Below are 17,621 nucleotides of genomic sequence, written 5' to 3' on the forward strand. Positions count from 1 at the left end.
AGGAAGCCCGGCGTGATGGTGCATCCCAGTATTTGGGAGGCTGAGACAGGAGGGTTGCAGGTTCAAGACCAGCTCACACTGAAGCCCTGTGTGGCAAATAATAGAACCTAGAGCAGAGAGAAAGAGCTACACGTTTCCTGAGTGGAAAGATGGGCCTCACATACGGGGCGGGGACCCCGAACAGCTTTGAGCTTCACACGGTAACACGAGAAGCCTAGGACATGCTTAGCACAAGTTTAGTGGGGGGCTTTGAAATTCTGAAGGAATTCATCCATAATATTCTTTAAGAACTTGAGGATAGTGGGGCTGGGGGTGTGGCTCAGTGGTAGAGCATGTGCCCAGCACCCGTAAAGCCCTGGGTTTAACCCCTAGCACCTGAAAGAAAAGAATAAAAGAATGAGGGTAGTGTATGTATCCAAAGGACACGGAATCCACATGTCGGAGAGATACAGGCCATCCCGTTCACTGCTGCCCGATTCACAGTAGCCCAGGTATGGAATCAACCGAGGTGTGTGTTGGATGAACAGATACAGACAGCGTGGTCTGGACGCACTGAAGTATTATTCATCCATAAAAGAGAGTGAAGCCCTGTCATTTGCAACAAAATAAATGGAACTTGAGGACATTATGTGAGGTAAAGTAAGCCAGGCCCAGAAAGACAAAAACTGCATGTTCTCCCTCATACGGGAAAAGTGAAAAAGTTGCGGGCACAGAATCAGAGAATAGGATGGTGGTTGCTAGAGGAGGGGAGGGGCTCGAGGGGGATTGGATGACGGGCACCAGCCGGTGAGAGAGGAGGGAGGTCTGGTGTCTGCGGCGCAGTAGGGTGATGGCAGCGTGCAGCAGTTCATTACGGATATATTTGTGTGTGTTAGGGGCACTGGGGACTGAACCCAGGGGCATTAGACCTCTGAGCTTCTAGTTTTATTTTGAAGGAAAATCTCACGGAATTGCTGAGGCTGGCCTTGAAACAGCGATATTCTTGTCTCAGCCTCCCACGTACTCGGATTACTTGGGAGTAATCCTGGCCTCATTTTATATATGTGTGTGTGTGTGTGTGTGTGTGTGTGTGTGTATGTATATGTATATGTATGTATGTATATGTATATGTATATATGTATATATACATATATATATATATTTTTTTTTGCAGGTCTAGGGATGGGACCCATGGGCATTTGACCTCTGAGCTACACCCCCTGCCCTATATTTTATTCTTTTTATTTTGAAACAAGGTCTCACTAAGAAGCAGAGGGTCTCACTAAGTAGCTGAGGCTGTCCACAAGCCGCGATCCTCCGGTCTCAGCCTCCCTAATGCTGGGATTACAAATGCCCCCCCCTCTCCATATATATATATATATTGGTGTTACTGGGGGTGGAATCCAGAGGCTTCTACCTCCAGGCTATACTCCCAGACCTATTTTTTTATTTTTTATTTGAAAACAGGGTTTCACTAAGTTGCTGAGAGCCTCACTAAGTAGCTGAGGCTGACTTCAAACCTGTGCGATACTTCTGTCTCAGCCTCCTAAGCACAGGGATTACAAGCATGCGCCACCACTCCCAGCTCATTATATATTTTATAAAGAGCTACATGAAGCCACGTGTGGTGGTACACACCTGTAATCCCAGTACTTGGGAGACTGAGACAGGAGAATATCAGGTTCAAGGCCAGCCTCAGTAATTTAGTGAGGACCTCTGCAACTTGGTGAGATCTTGATTAAAATAAAAAGTAAAGAAGGAGTCAAACGTGGTGGCGCACGCTTGTAATCCTAGAATTAGGGAGGCTGAGACTGGAGGATCACGGTTCGCAGCCAGCCTCAGCTTCTTAGGCCCTCCACAACTTAGTGAGACCCTGTTTCAAAATAAAGAATAAAAAATAGGACATGGGGTGTAGCTCGGAGGTTGAATGCCCCTGGGTTTCATACCCAGACCTGCAAAAAAAATAATAATAAATAAGTAAAATAGGGTTAAGGGTACAGCTCAGATGGTAGAATGACCCAGGTTCAATCCCCAATGCCACATAAATAAATAAATAAATAAATAAATAAATAAATAAATAAATAAATAAGCCAGCCAGGCATGGTGGCACAGGCTTGTAATCTCAGCATTTAGGAGGCTGAAACAGGAAGATCATGGTTCACAGACAGCCTCGGCTACTTAGTGAGGTCCTTTGCAACTCAGTGAGACCCGGTTTCAGAATAAAGAATAAAAATTAGGGCTGGGGGTATAGTTCAGAGGTAGAATATTTCTGGGTTCAATCCCCAGTACTGCAAAATAAATAAATAAATAAATAAATAAGTAATTAAGTAAACAAATGGGGGGGTGGCTCAGAGGTAGAATGCTCCTGGGTTTAATCTCCAGTAGAAGGAAGAGATAAAGGAAGGAGTTGAAAGCTTACCAATACAAAGAAATAATGAATATTCAAAGAAATGAAAATGCTAATCACCAGTGACTTATTATATACATTGTATGCGTGTATCACAGTATCACACTGTATTATATATATTTTTCTCTCTGTGTGTGTGTGTGTGTGTGTGTGTGTGTGTGTGTGTGTGTGTGTGTGTGGTGCTGGGGATGGGACCCAGAGATTTCTGAGGGCTAGACAAGCGCTCTGCCGCTGGGCTCCACCTCAGCCAGCATACCATTATTATATGTCAGTTAAAAAGGAAAGAAATGGCTGGGCGTGGTGGCACATGCTTGTAATCCCAGCATTTGAGAGGTTGAGACAGGAGGATTGAGGTTCATGGATGGCCTCAGCTACTTAGGGAGGCCCTTTGGAACTCAGTGAGATCCTGTTTCAAAATAAAGAATAAAGCCAGGTGTGGTGGCGCAAGCTTGTAATCCCCTCGCTTGGGAGGCGGAGACAGGAAGATGGCGCGGCGCAGGTTCAAAGCCAGCTACGCTGGCTTAAGAGACCCTGTTTCCAAATAAAATATAAAATAGGTCTGGGAGTGTAGCCTGGAGGTAGAAGGATTCCATCCCCAGTACCACCAAAATAAATAAAAAAGAGTGTCAAAGAATAAAAAATAGGGCTGGGGGTGTAGCTCAGAGGTAGAATGCCCCTGGGTTCCATCTCCAGTACTGCAAAAAAAAAAGGAAAAAAAAGGAAAAAAAGTGAAAGTAGCAAGATAAATATGTACCATTTTATATAGTGGTTAAAATATAATAGCAATAGCGGTAGCAATAGAAGCATGCTATTTAGAGATACAGACAAAAGATTTTGTTTAAACAATTGAAAGTGTGTCTCTGGAGAGCAGAGAAACTTCTGGGCTTTTAAAGGATTTGCAAGTGTTTGCTTCTTTAATATACATATCTGTATAACTTAGATTTGAAATTTTAAAATATTTGTTACAAAGCTCAGCGTGGTGGCACATGCTTGTAATCTCAACATCTGGGAGGCTGAGACAGGAGAATTGCAGTTCGCAAACAACCTCAACTACTTAGTGAGGCCCTGTTTCAAAATAAAGAATAAAAAATAGGGGTACGGGTGTAGTTCGAATGTAGAATGCCCCTGGGTTCTATCTCCAGTACCAAAAAAAATTGTTACAATAATATCTATATTTTTAACAATAAAAAATCCTGTCCTATGGATTTTTGTTTGTTTTGTGGTACTATGGCCTGAACCCAGGGGCATTCTACCTCTGAGCTCTACTCCCAGACTGTCTGTTTGTTTGTTTGTTTGTTTGTTTTGGTGGTACTGGGGGTAGAACCCAGAGGCTTTGTACCTCCAGGCTACACTCCCAGACCTATTTTATATTTTATTTAGAAACAGGGTCTCACTAAGTTGCTGAGAGCCTCACTAAATAGCTGAGTGTGGCTTCAAACCTGTGTGATCCTCCTGTCTCAGCCTCCGAAGCGTGGGGATTACAAGTGTGCGCCACCACGCGTGGCGAGACTTGTTTATTTTGAAACAGGGTCTCACTTTGTTGCTGAGGCTGGATGCCAACTCTTGGTCCTCCTGTCTCCCCCTTCCTGTCTCGAGCTTCCCAAGGCTTTAGAGGTGTACACTGCCATGCCTGGCTTGGTTTTTAAAATTCTGATGAAAACCACGTAACATAACATTTTTTATTTTAAGCATTTCCAAGCATACAGGTCAGTAGTATTAAATACATTCATGTTATTTTGCAGGAGGTCTCTAGAACCTTTTTATCTTGCAAAACAGAAACTCTGGACTCCTTAAATTCCCCATTTTCCCCTCCCTCTCAGCCCCCAGCAACCACCATGAAAACTACTTTTTAATACTTATTTATTTATTTATTCATTTATTATGGTATTGGGGCTGGAACTCCCAGACTTGTTTTATATTTTATTTGGAAACAGGGTCTCACTAAGTTGCTGAGAGCCTCACTAAGTAGCTGAGGCTGGCTTCGAACCTGTGTGATCCTCCTGTCTCGGCCTCCCAAGCATTGGGATTACAAGCGTGTGCCACCAAGCCTGGCGAAAACTACTTTTAAGGATGTTTCCATAATCTCTAGTACGTATGTACTAGACACTGTACTTATGGTACTTGACTCTCATAAAAGTCCTCTTCTCAGATGAAGGCATCGCGGCTCAGAAAAGTTAGGTCACTCATTCAGCCTCACACAGCTTCTGAGTGGCAGGGTTCCCATGCAGATCTCTGTCTCCTTCCTACGCCTGTGCAGCCACATGGGACTGGCCTGGGAGGCGCTGGAGCCTGTGTCCCTCCTGACTCTCCTTGGAGAGGGTCTCCCCGACCTCACCCACCCCTGAGGCTCCCCTGTCCTCTGCACACTAGGACGGAGAGACAGGAGTTAGCAGGACACCTGGACGCACGCGCCACGTACACTGTGCCCACTGTATCCCCCCACCCGCATCTCTCTGTCCACCAGGTCGGCGGGACGAAGACCGGCGTGGTGCGGTACGTGGGGGAGACAGACTTCGCCAAGGGCGAGTGGTGCGGCGTGGAGCTGGATGAGCCCCTGGGGAAGAACGACGGGGCGGTGGCGGGCACCAGGTACGGCGGGCAGGGACGGGGACAGGGCTGACTACGCCATGCCAGACATCGGCATATGGGTGCTCCTCCCCGCCCCTCGCAGCAGCCCTCTAAGTGATAGGAGCCGGGCTTACTGTCCACTGGATGGATGAGAGAACAGGGACCAGAGAGGTCCCTGCGCGAGGCCACAGTCACAGCCAAACCCTGGGAGAATCCCACTGTTCCTGTGCTCCTTTCTCCATGTAGTGGGAAAGAAGCACTTGAGAAGGAGTTCCATCTTCTGGTTCCTGCCTCTTGGGGCAGCCCCCAGTTGACACATTAGCTCATCAGAGAGGTTAAGTCACTTGTTAAGCTCACACAGCGTGTAGTGGACAGCACCATACAGCCCCAAGCGGGCATCCCAAGGCCCCGGGTTTCACACCATTTCTCATGAAAGGGAAGCGGTCCAGCAGGGCTGAGTCCATCTGGACTCGGTGGGGGTGGGGAGCCAGGTGGCCGGGTAGCAGTGCCCTAAACTATAGTATGGCAGCCTGAGGATCAGAGCTGGCTTTCTCCGAGCTGGGCTCCGTGGTCCAGAGGCGGCTGCAGCAACCCTGATTAGCACCGGTCTCTGCGGCACAGAGGAGCCTGGCGAGGTCTGGCCTCTCGGGAAAGTGGGCCTCGCTGGTGGGAGAGGCTGAGGAGGGCATGCGGAGAGGTGGGTGGCAGTTTCAAGGTGAATCAGATGCTGGATGGGACCAGTCTTTGTGGTCTAGTATACAGTGACCAGAGAAGCTTTGAGAACAGAAGGGGGTCCAGGGTTTCCATGGTAACATTCTACCTTCCTGTGACTCTCATCTCACCACTTCTTTCAGAGTCTGGGGGTAGGTTGGGTTGCTTCTCACCCCCAGAGATCTTCAGACTCTTACTGTCTATGCAGAGAGCTGATGGATCTAGGGTTGGGCTGGGTATCACCACGAGAGCGGTGTGCAGCTGTGGTTGGGGGTGCTGCATTAATGATCTGTAGGAGTCAAGCATGGGAGCCCTGAGGCTCCCAGAAGGAAACCAGTCCCCGATTTGTCGCCACCCCAGATGTGTGATGGCAGGCAAGTTTCTTAACCTCTCTGAGCCTAAATTTCCTCAGCCAGCAACATAGATAACAGGATTGAAACCAACATTCACGGAGAGGGATTAGCATGGCATGAGTCCCAGTCATTGTTATTTCTCCACTTCCCAAAAGGATTCCAGCAGAGCCGGGCATGGGGGCGCACGCCTGTAATCCCAGCATTCGGGAGGCTGAGACCCATGGATCACAGTTCACGGACAGCCTCAGCTACTTAGTGAGGCCCTCTGCAACTCAGTGAAGCCCGGTTTCAAAATAAAGAATAAAAAATAGGGCAGGGGGTGCAGCTCGGAGGTAGAATGCCCCTGGGTTCCATCCCCAGACGCACAAAAACAAAAACAAAAGGATCCCAGCAGCTGCTCACAGCTCCAGAGACCCTCAGCCTCCACACGCTTCTCCCCTTCCTCAGAGTCCTGTCCATTGGTCTGAAGAGTTGCCACCTTGGGGTCCCGGGGTCTCTCTGTTGGGCTCAGAAAGGCAGGGGGCCGCTGGCCGTGGATCCATGATGGTAGCGTGGTCTTCCCTGCTTCCCTAGGTATTTCCAGTGTCCACCCAAGTTTGGCCTCTTTGCGCCCATCCACAAGGTGATCCGCATTGGCTTCCCATCCACCAGCCCAGCCAAGGCCAAGAAGACCAAGCGCATGGCCATGGGGGTCTCGGCACTGACCCACAGCCCCAGCAGCTCCTCCATCAGCTCGGTCAGCTCTGTGGCCTCCTCCGTCGGGGGCCGGCCCAGCCGCAGTGGCCTGGTAAGAGCGGGACCAGGGAGGGATACTCTGATGTGTGTAGGGGGTGGAGAACTTACAAGACCCTGTTTCAAAATTAAAAAAAAAAAAGAAAAGAAGGGCTGGGGTTGTAGCTTAGAGGCAGAATGGCCCTGGTTTCAAACCCCAGTACCAAAATAAAAAAACCCAAGAAGACAAAAAACTAAAACTAAACTCATCACATACAAAGTTTCTTTTCATTAAAAAATGGATCCCTTTACATTTATTGTTACTGATATTTTGAAAACAAAATCCCAGAAACAAAACAAAAGTTTTGATTTTTGGTATTTGGGATTCAACCCAGGAGCATTCTACTTCCAAGCTACACCCCAGGCTTTTTTATTTTCTCTCCTTCCTTCCTTCCGTCCGTCCGTCCGTCCTTCCTTCCTTCCTTTCTTTTTTGGTGGTACTGGGGTTCCTGGAAACCCTTCTACTTTCGGGTTTCACTCCCAGACACCTATTTTTTATACTTTTATTTGGAAACAGGGTCTCTTAAGCCAGTGAGGCTGGCTTCGAACCTGCGCCATCCTCCTGTCTCCGCCTCCCAAGCGCGGGGATTATAAGTGTGCGCCACCATGCCCGGCTATTTTTCTTTATTTTTTAATTAATTAATTAATTTATTTTACAGTACTGGGGATGGAACCCAGGGTCATTCTACCTCCAAGCTACACCCCAGCCCTACTTTTTATTCTTTATTTTGAAACAGGGTCTCACTAAGTTGCAGAGGGCCTCACTAAGTAACTGAGGCTGTCTGTGAACCATGATCCTCCTGTCTCAGCCTCCCATGTGCTGGGATTACAAGTGTGCGCCACCACACCCGGCTTTTATTTTGTATTTTGAAACAGGGTCCTGTTAGGGTGCTGAGAGTCTCATTAAGTAGCGGAAGTTGGCCCTGAACCAGCAATCTGTCTGTTTCCCAAGTACTGGGATTACAGGCATGTGCCACCACTAACAGCTTTATTGCTACTTTTATATTACTGATTTGTGGCTATCCTAAGCCCTTTCCTTGGAGTTAAGGAGGGTCCTATAATAAGGTTTAGAAAGGCCAGCACAGGGACTCTGGATGAGGGGGGAAGATGAGGCTGCTCAGAGTTATGGGCAGAGGGCCTTCTTCTGCTTAGCAAGAAGGGATCCTCCTGGTCTGGGAAAAACTGGCCAGGGAAGGGCCCCATCATGGGATGGACCCTGGGGTTCTGTCAGGAGCTGACTTTACTGGGAAGGGCAGTTCCCTGCACCCCAAGCATCATGATGGCTACTGAGGCAAGCCAGCAGAGGCCAGGGGTCCACCCAGAGAAGCTGTGCCCTTGGATTCCAGGCATCGGGTTGCTGGGCTGGGCAGGTTTGGGGGAGCCGGGCAGCAGTGCGGCGGATCCCTGAGTCTCGCCTGTGCCCTCTGCAGCTCACAGAGACCTCTTCGCGCTACGCTCGCAAGATCTCGGGCACCACGGCGCTGCAGGAGGCGCTGAAGGAGAAGCAGCAGCACATCGAGCAGCTGCTGGCGGAGCGGGACCTGGAGCGGGCCGAGGTGGCCAAGGCCACCAGCCACATCTGCGAGGTGGAGAAGGAGATCGCCCTGCTCAAGGCGCAGCACGAGCAGGTGGGCACGGGGGCTGTGGTGCCCAGGGCACCCAGCCGGCTCTTAGACCATGGCACTCAGGGAGAACCTGGTATGCAGAGACATCCCAAGATGTACTTTAGCAGCCCCCACACCTGCCTTTGCAGAGACAGCCCCTAGTGGCCTGGCGAATTCCCTCCAGGAATCGTTGTGAGTGTGGGTAGGTGCTCAGGCCTTCCTTCAGAACCGCCCATGCGCTCCATGTCCTGCCTTCTAGCCTTAGTCTAGTGCAAGCATTTCCCCTCTCTCTCTCTCTCTCTCTCTCTCTCTCTCTCTCTCTCTCTCTCTCTCTCTTTCTCTCTCTCTCTCTCCCTTCTCCTCCTTCCTTCCTTCCTTCCTTCCTTCTTCTTTGGTACTAGGGAGGCATTCTGTCTCCAAACTACACCCCCAGCCTTTTAATTTTTATTTTATTTTATTTTTTGTGGTACTGGGGATGGAACTCAGGGGCATTCTACCTCCAAGCTGTACCCCCAACCCTATTTTTTATTCTTTATTTTAAAATAGGGTCTCACTGAGTTGCAAAGGGCCTCACTAAGCAGCTGAGGCTATCTGAAAACTGCGATTCTTCTGTCTCAGCCTCCCAAATGCTGAGGTAATAAACATGTGCCACCACACCCCTCCCCAGCCCTAGTTTTTTATTCTTTATTTTGAAACAAGTTCTCACTAAGTTTCAGAGAGCCTCACTAAGTAGCTGAGGCTGTCTGGAAACTGCGATCCTTCTGTCTCAGCCTCCCAAGTACTGGGATGACAAGCATGTGCCACCATGCCTGGTTCCTTTTTTTTTGTTTTGCGGTACTGGGGATGGAACCCAGGGGCATTCTACCTCTGAGCTACACCCCCAGCCCTATTTTTTTTTCATTTATTTATTTATTTATTTATTTATTTATTTGTTTACTTATTTATTTATTTTTGTGGTACTGGAGTTCCCAGAAACCCTTCTACTTCTGGGCTACACTCCCAGACCTATTTTTATACTTTTTTTTTAAATTTGGAAACAGGGTCTCTTAAGCCAGCACGGCTAGCTTCGAACCTTCGCAGTCCTCCTGTCTCCGCCTCCCAAGCATGGGAATTACAAGCGTGCACCACCACGCCTGGCTTTTTTTTTTTATTCTTTATTTTGAAACAGGGTCTCACTAAGTCGCAGAGGGCCTTACTGGGTAGCTGAGGCTGGCTGTAAACCTGCAATTCTCCTTTCTCAGCCTCCCAAGTACTGAGATAACAAGCGTGAGCCGCCACACCTGGCTCCGGCTCCCTTTTTATTTTTTGTTTTGAAACAGGGTCTTGCTAGGTTGCCAAGAGTCTTGCTATGTTGCTGAGGCTGTTCTTAAACCTGGACTCTCCTGTCTCAGCCTCCCAACTCTATAGGCATGCACCACCATGCCTGGCTTAGTGTGAGCATTTTCTAAGTCATAGAAAATTCTTCCCTGTCTTCATGGCTGTGTGGCTGTCCATCATGTTTAATATAAGCTGTCTACAGTCCATATCCTGCTACTCACATCACTTACCTCTTCTTTTCCCTGCTCCTCACCTAATCTTTGGGGAGAGCCCTGTACCCAAGAGGAGCCTGGGGCACTCCTCCTGTGTGCCAGGATTGATAAAGCCAAGTTCGACTGTGGGGGTGCAGCTCAGTGGTGGAGCTTGTCCTTCCTTCCTTCCATACTGGGGACTGAACCCAGGGGTATTTTACCTCTGAATATACCCCTAGTCCTATTTTATTTTGTTATTTCAAAACAGGGTCTTGCTAGGTTGCTAAGGGACTTACTAAGTTGCTAAGGCTGGTCTTGAACCTGCAATCCCTGTCTCAGCCTCCCATGTATTGGGATTAGAGGCATGTACCACCACACCCAGCAGTGGTAGAGATCTTGCCTAGCATGAAACCCTGGTTCCATCTCCAGCCACCCCCATCTGTCCTAAAGTTTATTTGTGCTCTGTGAGGAGGAACCTCACTGGACAGCAGCCCTTATGGGCTGAGAGGAGCGGCAGGTACTTGGGGTGGTAGCTCTTGGGAACATGTGGCCCGAGTGTCCCTCCTCTGCTGGTCATTGGCTCTGCCGGACCCTCTCTACTCACATCATTGGCCCACCATGCATGGCCAGCTGGGACTGCCGGGGGACCCGTGGAGACTGGGGATCATGGCCCATTCCTTAACTACCCTGCCCCTGCCTGGACCCCACGCCCCTGGAGACTGGCCCTCACCCTGTCGTGGCCCTGGCTCGGGGCCCAGTATGTTGCAGAAGCGGAGGAGAAGCTGCAGCGGGCCCGGCTGCTGGTGGAGAGCGTACGCAAAGAGAAGGTGGACCTGTCCAACCAGCTGGAGGAGGAGCGGAGGTGCGCGCTGGCCTCTGTGGGCCCCAGGGCTCCATCACTGAGCCACGACCAGGAGCAGGGGAGGCGCGTGGGTCCCATGTTTGCCTCCATCCCTTCCTGTCTGTGCCACCTGGCCTGGTGACCCCATGTGTGGGCCTTGGTCTTCTCATCCCTAAGTGGGTAGGAAGACTCGCAAGGGGATTGGTCGAGCACACAGGGCTGGGCACAGAGCACACCACATTTGCACCCTGTAAAGTTCGCTCTTCTCATCCTGTCTGGGGGCTCATCATGAGAAGGACATGCCTGGCTCTCCTGGAGAGCCATGCATGGGGGAGAAGGGAGCCATGCATGGGGGAGAAGGCCCCGTGTCCTCATCCTTTGCTGTGAGCATGTCCTTGGCCGCGGAGCGCCCCCCACCTTGGGCCAGGTCCCACGCACGCAGCTCCCAGCTCCTGCCCTGGGGCCCTGCTCCCATTTCACAAGTGAGGAGACTGAGAAAATACCAGTGAAGGGGCCCTCACGATGCCTTGCTTGCTGCCATCAGCCCTGCCTGAGCCGAGAGCTTTACCATCGTCATCTAACCCCGGGAGGCCCCCGTGGCACAGATGAGAAAAGGGAGACAGTGCCCGTGCGGGCCTGCTGGGGATGCAGCAGTTCCTGCCCTGCTACAGCGGCTGGGGGGATTGTGTTCGGTGTGTGTGTTTCTGAGGCTTCTTCAAAGATGGAGCCCCCCTCCCAGGGGGAGCTCAGGGACAGGAGGGTGTGGTGGAACTCGAGGCAGCCACAGAAAGACAGGCGTGACTTGCCAGCCTCCACCGCCGAAATCCCACTCGTCTGTGTTTTGGGGCCATTAGCCGAGGCATCTCCTCCATAGGCTGCTCTTACTGTCTGACTCGGAGAGATACAGGTTTATTTAGATCTGCCTGAGATGGTCCTTGGGACCCACACATCTGGTTGCCATGGTGATGCATCTGATGCCAATAGACAGAAGAACAGTTCTTTAAGGCTTAGTAGAAGTTATGTTCAGTGGAAGCGTGGTGGGTGCAAACTGCAGCATTGCCCAGTACTTGCTGTGTGACCCTAGGTGGACCACACACCCTCTCTAGACCTCAGTTTCCTCATTGGTAATATGAAAGCTGTCAGCAGCCCCCAGGACGCGTAGCGTTGTAAACTGGAGTGTGTGGTGGGCCTGGTCTCTCCCCTGTGATCTCTTGACACATGGGTGGGTGAGCATGTCTCCCGAGGGCAAGTCCCCAACTACTTTAGCAGGACCCTCCAAGTCCAGGAGTGGCCCCGGGGTGGACCTTGACTCCTGATTCTGAGGCCTGTGGATGAGAGCAGAGCTGGTGGGGAGGAAGGCCCTGGTCCTCCCCTCCCTCCTCACTGATCAGCTCACCTGCCGCGTCTGCTCCCTGCACTGGCACGACCCTGCTTGTTTACACATCACTGTACTTTATCCCCCCATGGCCACTCCAGAGAAGGAGGGTCTTGCTCAGAGTGCAGGGTGGGAAGTTGGGAGGTCTGGAAGCTTCTGGAAGGACTCTGGGTAGGTCCCTGCTCTGCTGGGACGGTTCCCTCCACATGGGCTGAGCATGCACTGTGGCCTCTCCATCCCCTTGCCTTTGTCTGGCTGGTCAGCCCCCTCTCTGCCCCCTGCAGGAAGGTGGAGGACCTGCAGTTCCGAGTGGAAGAGGAGTCCATCACCAAGGGAGACCTGGAGGTAAGTCAGCGCCTGGCCCCCCAGCTCACTCCTTGCCCCAGACCCAGCGTTGAAGTCCAGGCAACAACTCTGGGCCCTCCTGGAGGGGGCAGGGATTGCAAGGGGAAGGGAGGAAGGTCTCAAGTCACCCTGGAGGAGTGGGGAGAGGCGGGCCACGAGACATCGGGGGTCAGCCATGGCCATGCTCTGCTCCGGGAGCCCAGAGGGGCCCCGTGTTGGTGGCTGGAGGTGGAGACAGCGTGGGCTGAGCCAGTGAGGTGCGGTCCAGCTTGAGGCCATGGGGAGCTGGCTCCCTGTTGGATCTTGTTGAACTGTGGTGCTAAAGGTCTCCCTTTAGGTGCCTGGGAATCCAGGTGCTTTGGGCTGGAGGTGGCTGGTGGAGTCACAGAATATAAAGTTGGGAGAACGGAGGCTCAGAAAGGCAGAGGGGTTTGCCCAAGTGCTGTAGCGAGTCAGCAGCCCAGGGACCAGGGAACAGGACCCTGCCCCCCCACCTCCCGGCTTGGAGGCTGTCGGGAGCAGAACCCCTCGGTGACGTTGTGGGCACACGTGGTAGATATGGTTCCCCCTCCCCTCCCTGGGCAGTTTCACCCCTTCTGGACTGAGGGATTGAAGCTGCTCAGGTCAATTGATTAGACAGCTCAGCCCTGCCCCTCCCTGTCCCCAAACCTTGCAGACCATGGGACCCACGCCACTGTCAAGTGGGCAGGCGCTCCAGGAGATGACAAGGGACAGGACTCCTGGGGCTTTCAGATGGAGACAGGGACAGTGAGTTCAGTTCCCTTCACCCTCTGGCCCTAGCTGGCCTCGGGCAGCCAATTCCCTTCCGTCATCTCAGTTCCCTTGTCTATAAAACGGGGAGGTTGAAGTCTGGGTGTGATGGTGCATGCCAGTAATCCCAGCACTTGGGAGGCTGAGACAGGAGGATCATAGGTTTGAGGCCAGCCTCAGCAATTTATAGCAAGACCCTCAGCAACGTAGTGAGACCCTGTTAAATAAATAAATAAATAAATAAATAAGGCTGAGAATGTGGCTCAGAGGTAGAGTGCCCCTGAGTTCAATCACCTGCAGATAGAGACAGAGAGGAGGTCGAACTCCACCAAGGGTTCCCAGCTTTAGCTTTCATCTCCTGAAGGACCTGTTCAGACACAGGGCCTGGCCCTGCCCTCAGAGGGCCTGGCTGTGGGAGTAAGTGCGACCCCAGTTTCTGTATTTCCCAGCCCCCAGGTGATGCCCACTGTAGACTGCATTTTGGGAACCACCGCAGTGGATCGTTTCTGAGCTCAAATCAGAAGTCACAGATGAGGATGTAAAAGAGCTATATTAAGACTCCTGCCGATAACTTCCAGTTTCCCACCAGCAGGAGAATGCCTATGGGTGTCCCGCACCTGGACCGCCCTGGCTGGGGACAGCCGGGGAGGGGGCTGTGTGCTTAGCCGAGGGTCCCTGCCAGCTGCTTCTGTTGGGGCAGGTTTCGCTGCAGAGCTTAAAAAGGGGCATCCAGGACCCAGGGAGAGCCTCGGCCCAGCGAGAGCCTCGGCCCGCACCAGGCTGTTTTGATGATGTTTTGCTCATAGCCAAAGGGACAAGTGGGCAGCTAATATGCAGGGGCAGGGGAGGGCTTCTAGATAAAATGCCTGGGCTTGCCGGCTCCAGCCTCCAGGGATGTACTGAATGGCTCTGAGAAATCCACAGCCCTCAAGGCCAGTCAGTCCAGGGAACTGAAGCCTCAGACAGCTCCAGGAGCCAAGCCATCCTCCGGAGCTCCCTCAGGACCCTCCCTCTTCTCTGTGTCTCAGGTCAGGCTGCCAGGCTGCCCGCCTGTCTCTCTCTCTCTCCCTGTCTCTTGGCCTTTACTGCACCTGACTCCCTTCTGCTGGCCCAGCCCATCACTCACCAGTTATCCTCATGAAAGAATCTAATTGGTCACAGGCTAGCCAATGGGCTGGCTGACTCTAGATCAGGTGTCCACCCCAGATCCAACTGGGCCTTGCTGGGAGAGGCAGGGGGTGGGACAGACAGGTAGGAAGGGCTGTAGAATCCCTTTTTGACTGCTTTTATTGTGCAAGCCAAATTGTGACCATATTCATGACAGCCAGGAGTCAAATTGATCCAAAGGCCAACACACTGCCACCCTTTTTTCTTTCTTTTGGTACTGGGCATTGAACCCAGGGGCGTTATACCTCCAAGCTACGTCTCTAGCCCTTTTTATTTTAAAAAGGGTCTAAGTTGCTGAGGGCCTCACCAAGTTGCTGAGGCTGGCTTTGAACCTGTGATCTTCCTGTCTCACAGCCTCAGCCTCCCAAGACTGAAATTACAGGCATGCACCACCACACTTAGCTTAAAAGTCAAAATTAAAAACCAGAACCCCTTCCTTCTTGACTTCCAGTCCCACCGTGCTGTGGTACCCCATCTCTCTGCCTGTCCTCGTAGCAGAACTTGTCTGAGCTGCTCATGATTGTCATTTCCTCTTCTGTCCTCCCTCCCCTGGCTACACCAGGAGCCCCCTCCCGACTTCTCAGCCACTTGAACTGGCAGGTCCTTCTCCCTGACCTCTGAGTGCTGGCCTGTCTGGTCCATGCCTCTGGTCCATGCCCACCCTGGGAGCACCCAGCCTCTGGCCTCGGATGCCCTGGATGGGCCCTGCCAATAAAGAGTAAGAAACCCCTGGGCTGTAAAAAAAATAAGTCACCACGACTGGGTGGCTGGTAACAACACACATGTCCGTTCTCACTGCCCTGGAGGCCTGCGGTGCAAAATCAAGGCGTTGGTGTGCGGGGCTGGCTGCCTTTGGAGGCTCCGAGGGAGAATCTGTTCTGATCCTCTCTCCAGCATCTAGCAGGATTGCTGGCAGCTCCCTGTGCCCCTCAGCTCGTAGCTACATCACTCCAGCCCTGCCTGGCAGCCACTACTTGTGCTCCCTGCATCTATTCTCGTGGCCTTGGGAGGACACTCACATGGGGCTTAGGGCCCACCCAGACCCAGCGTGCCCTCATCTTGTCACGTGCACAGATTCAATGCCAAACAAGATCCCATTCTGAGATGCAAAGCAGGCATGTCATTTAGGGACATTATTCACCCCGACATAGCACCCCAAACAAAACTCATCCAAACCAAATCTCCTAGTATTTTGCCCTCTTCTCCCCACTTGGTCCCAACACCACCACCCTTACTGTTCTCATCTCAGAAATAGCTCCGTGCTTGGCAGGGTGTTCCACACCTGTAATCCTAGTACTTGGGGGGCTGAGACAGGAGGATCACAGGTTCAAGGCCAGCCTCAGCAACTTAATGAGGCCCTCTGCAACCTAGTAAGGCCCTGTTTCAAAACAAAATAAAATAGGGCTGGGGGTGTGGCTTGAAGATAGAACACCTGTGGATTCCATCCCTAGTGCCACAAAAAATAAATAAAATTTAAAAAACTGTCTCCATAGTCCACACATTTGCCCAGGCCCCACTGCTGAAATTCATCCTGAATCTTTTCTTTCCCCCACCCCTTGACTTTGTCCCCAAATCACCCCCATCCCCACAGCTGCCTCACGGGCTGGCCCTGATACCTCATGAACCTCTGCACCAGCCCCTACCTGGCCCCTCTTCTTTGCTCCTCCATTGTCTCTTCTCTGCCAGAGCCATCTTGTTTTAAATATCTATTTAAATTTTTAATGTTGGAAAATTTTAAGCCCACATAGAAGTAGAGGGGACGGCATCGTGACCTCCCCGTAGCCGTCACTTGCAGCTATTCTTGGCCCACCCGTGACCCCCTCTCAAATCCCAGACCTCAATGTGACTCGCAGATCCTGCCCCTTCCCTGCTCACACTGTGTGGTGCTGGATAGCTCCAGGCTCTGAAGGGGGGCCTGCAGAGAGCCTGCCTCACTCCCCTGTTGGCCTCTTGGTTACCCTGGGCTGGGCTCCTCTGTTCCTAGAGCGCCCGAGCCGTGCCCTCTGCTTTAGATCATACACTTTCTCCTGCCCCCAAACCCTCTTCCCCCACAGGGGCTCCATCCCCTCCAGGTCTCACAGTAAATTGCATCTCTTCTCTTTGGGACCTTCACCCAATTTTCTCTACCTTCCTGGCTCTGTTCATAGCCCCAGTCACAGTCCAGAATTGCCTACACCCTCTATTTATTGTTTACAACTTTTCTTTAGAATATCGGCCCCTTGAGCCCGGCGTGGTGGCACACACCTGTTATTGTAGTTAGTATATGGGAGGCCGAGACAAGAGGATCAAAGTTTCCGGCCAGCCTCAGCAACTTAGGCCCTTAACAATATAGCAAGACTCTGTTTCAAATTAAGGCCGGGTATGGTGACACCCCCTATAATCCCAGTATTTGGGAGACAGGAAGCTTATAAATTCAAAGGTAGTCCCAGCAAGTTAGACCCACAGCAATTTAGGGAGACATTGTTTCAATATGAAAAGGCCTGGGAGTGTAGCTCAAAGGTAGAATGCCCCTGGGTTCATTCCCTAGTATGAAAGAAGGAAAAGAAGAGAGAGACAGAACAAGTTCTTGGTTACCTGAGATGCATCCCCAGACAGTGGGTTTCTCCATGCTCTGGGGGTTGGGTGGACACTGTGTACGTGAGAAGAAAAAGCCACCAGCCAAGAAGTGTAGGCCAGGTCCCAGTGAGTATTCAGGGTTTGAATTGGGACAGGGAAAAGGGGAGCCCCTCTCCCCACCTCAGGAGCCCTGGCTGCTCTGCAGTTGCAGATCTGTGTGGCTGACAGGGGAGAGCACAGTTGTAGGAAGCAGAGGGTCCGTTCGGAGCTTCACTGCTGATGTTGCTGGGTGACTCTGAGACCAGGCTTTCTCTCTCTCTGGAGTGCTCCCTCTCCTCTCAGTATGAGGGTTTTGTTTTTCAGTCATCTAGAGCTTTGTTTGTTCCCATAGGAAATTCAAGAAATAAGATCAGCCATGCACGGTGATGCACGCCCATGATCCCAGTACTTGGGAGGCTGAAGCGGGGGTTTGAGGACAGCCTCAGCAACTTAGTGAGACCCTGTTGCCAAACAAAAAATAAAAAGGGCTGGGGTTGTAGCTTGGAGGTAGAATACCCTTGGATTCAATCCCCAGTACTCCCTCCCCACCCCCCAGCAAAAGAAAGAAGATTTTAGGACAAAGGATATAAATGTCTTTGCTAATGAATTACAAGAATAGCACAGTA

At 51.5% G+C, this 17,621-nt stretch overlaps 1 protein-coding gene across 1 annotated transcript in view; it reads left to right on the top strand.

The window, feature by feature from the left end:
• The window catches only part of CLIP2 (CAP-Gly domain containing linker protein 2), a gene marked incomplete at both ends in the record, with an annotated part of 58,490 nt that overhangs the window by 16,555 nt on the left and 24,314 nt on the right, over nucleotides 1-17,621 (top strand). Inside the window, 5 exons of the mRNA XM_080703879.1 lie at nucleotides 4,851-4,975; nucleotides 6,592-6,805; nucleotides 8,220-8,417; nucleotides 10,660-10,763; nucleotides 12,402-12,462. Of these exons, the coding sequence (XP_080560005.1) occupies nucleotides 4,851-4,975; nucleotides 6,592-6,805; nucleotides 8,220-8,417; nucleotides 10,660-10,763; nucleotides 12,402-12,462 (702 nt within the window). The remainder of the gene's footprint in view (nucleotides 1-4,850; nucleotides 4,976-6,591; nucleotides 6,806-8,219; nucleotides 8,418-10,659; nucleotides 10,764-12,401; nucleotides 12,463-17,621) is intronic.

This window comes from Muscardinus avellanarius, assembly GCF_963383645.1.
Source record: "Muscardinus avellanarius genome assembly, chromosome: 10".
In the NCBI taxonomy this organism is placed as follows: Eukaryota; Metazoa; Chordata; class Mammalia; order Rodentia; family Gliridae; genus Muscardinus; species Muscardinus avellanarius.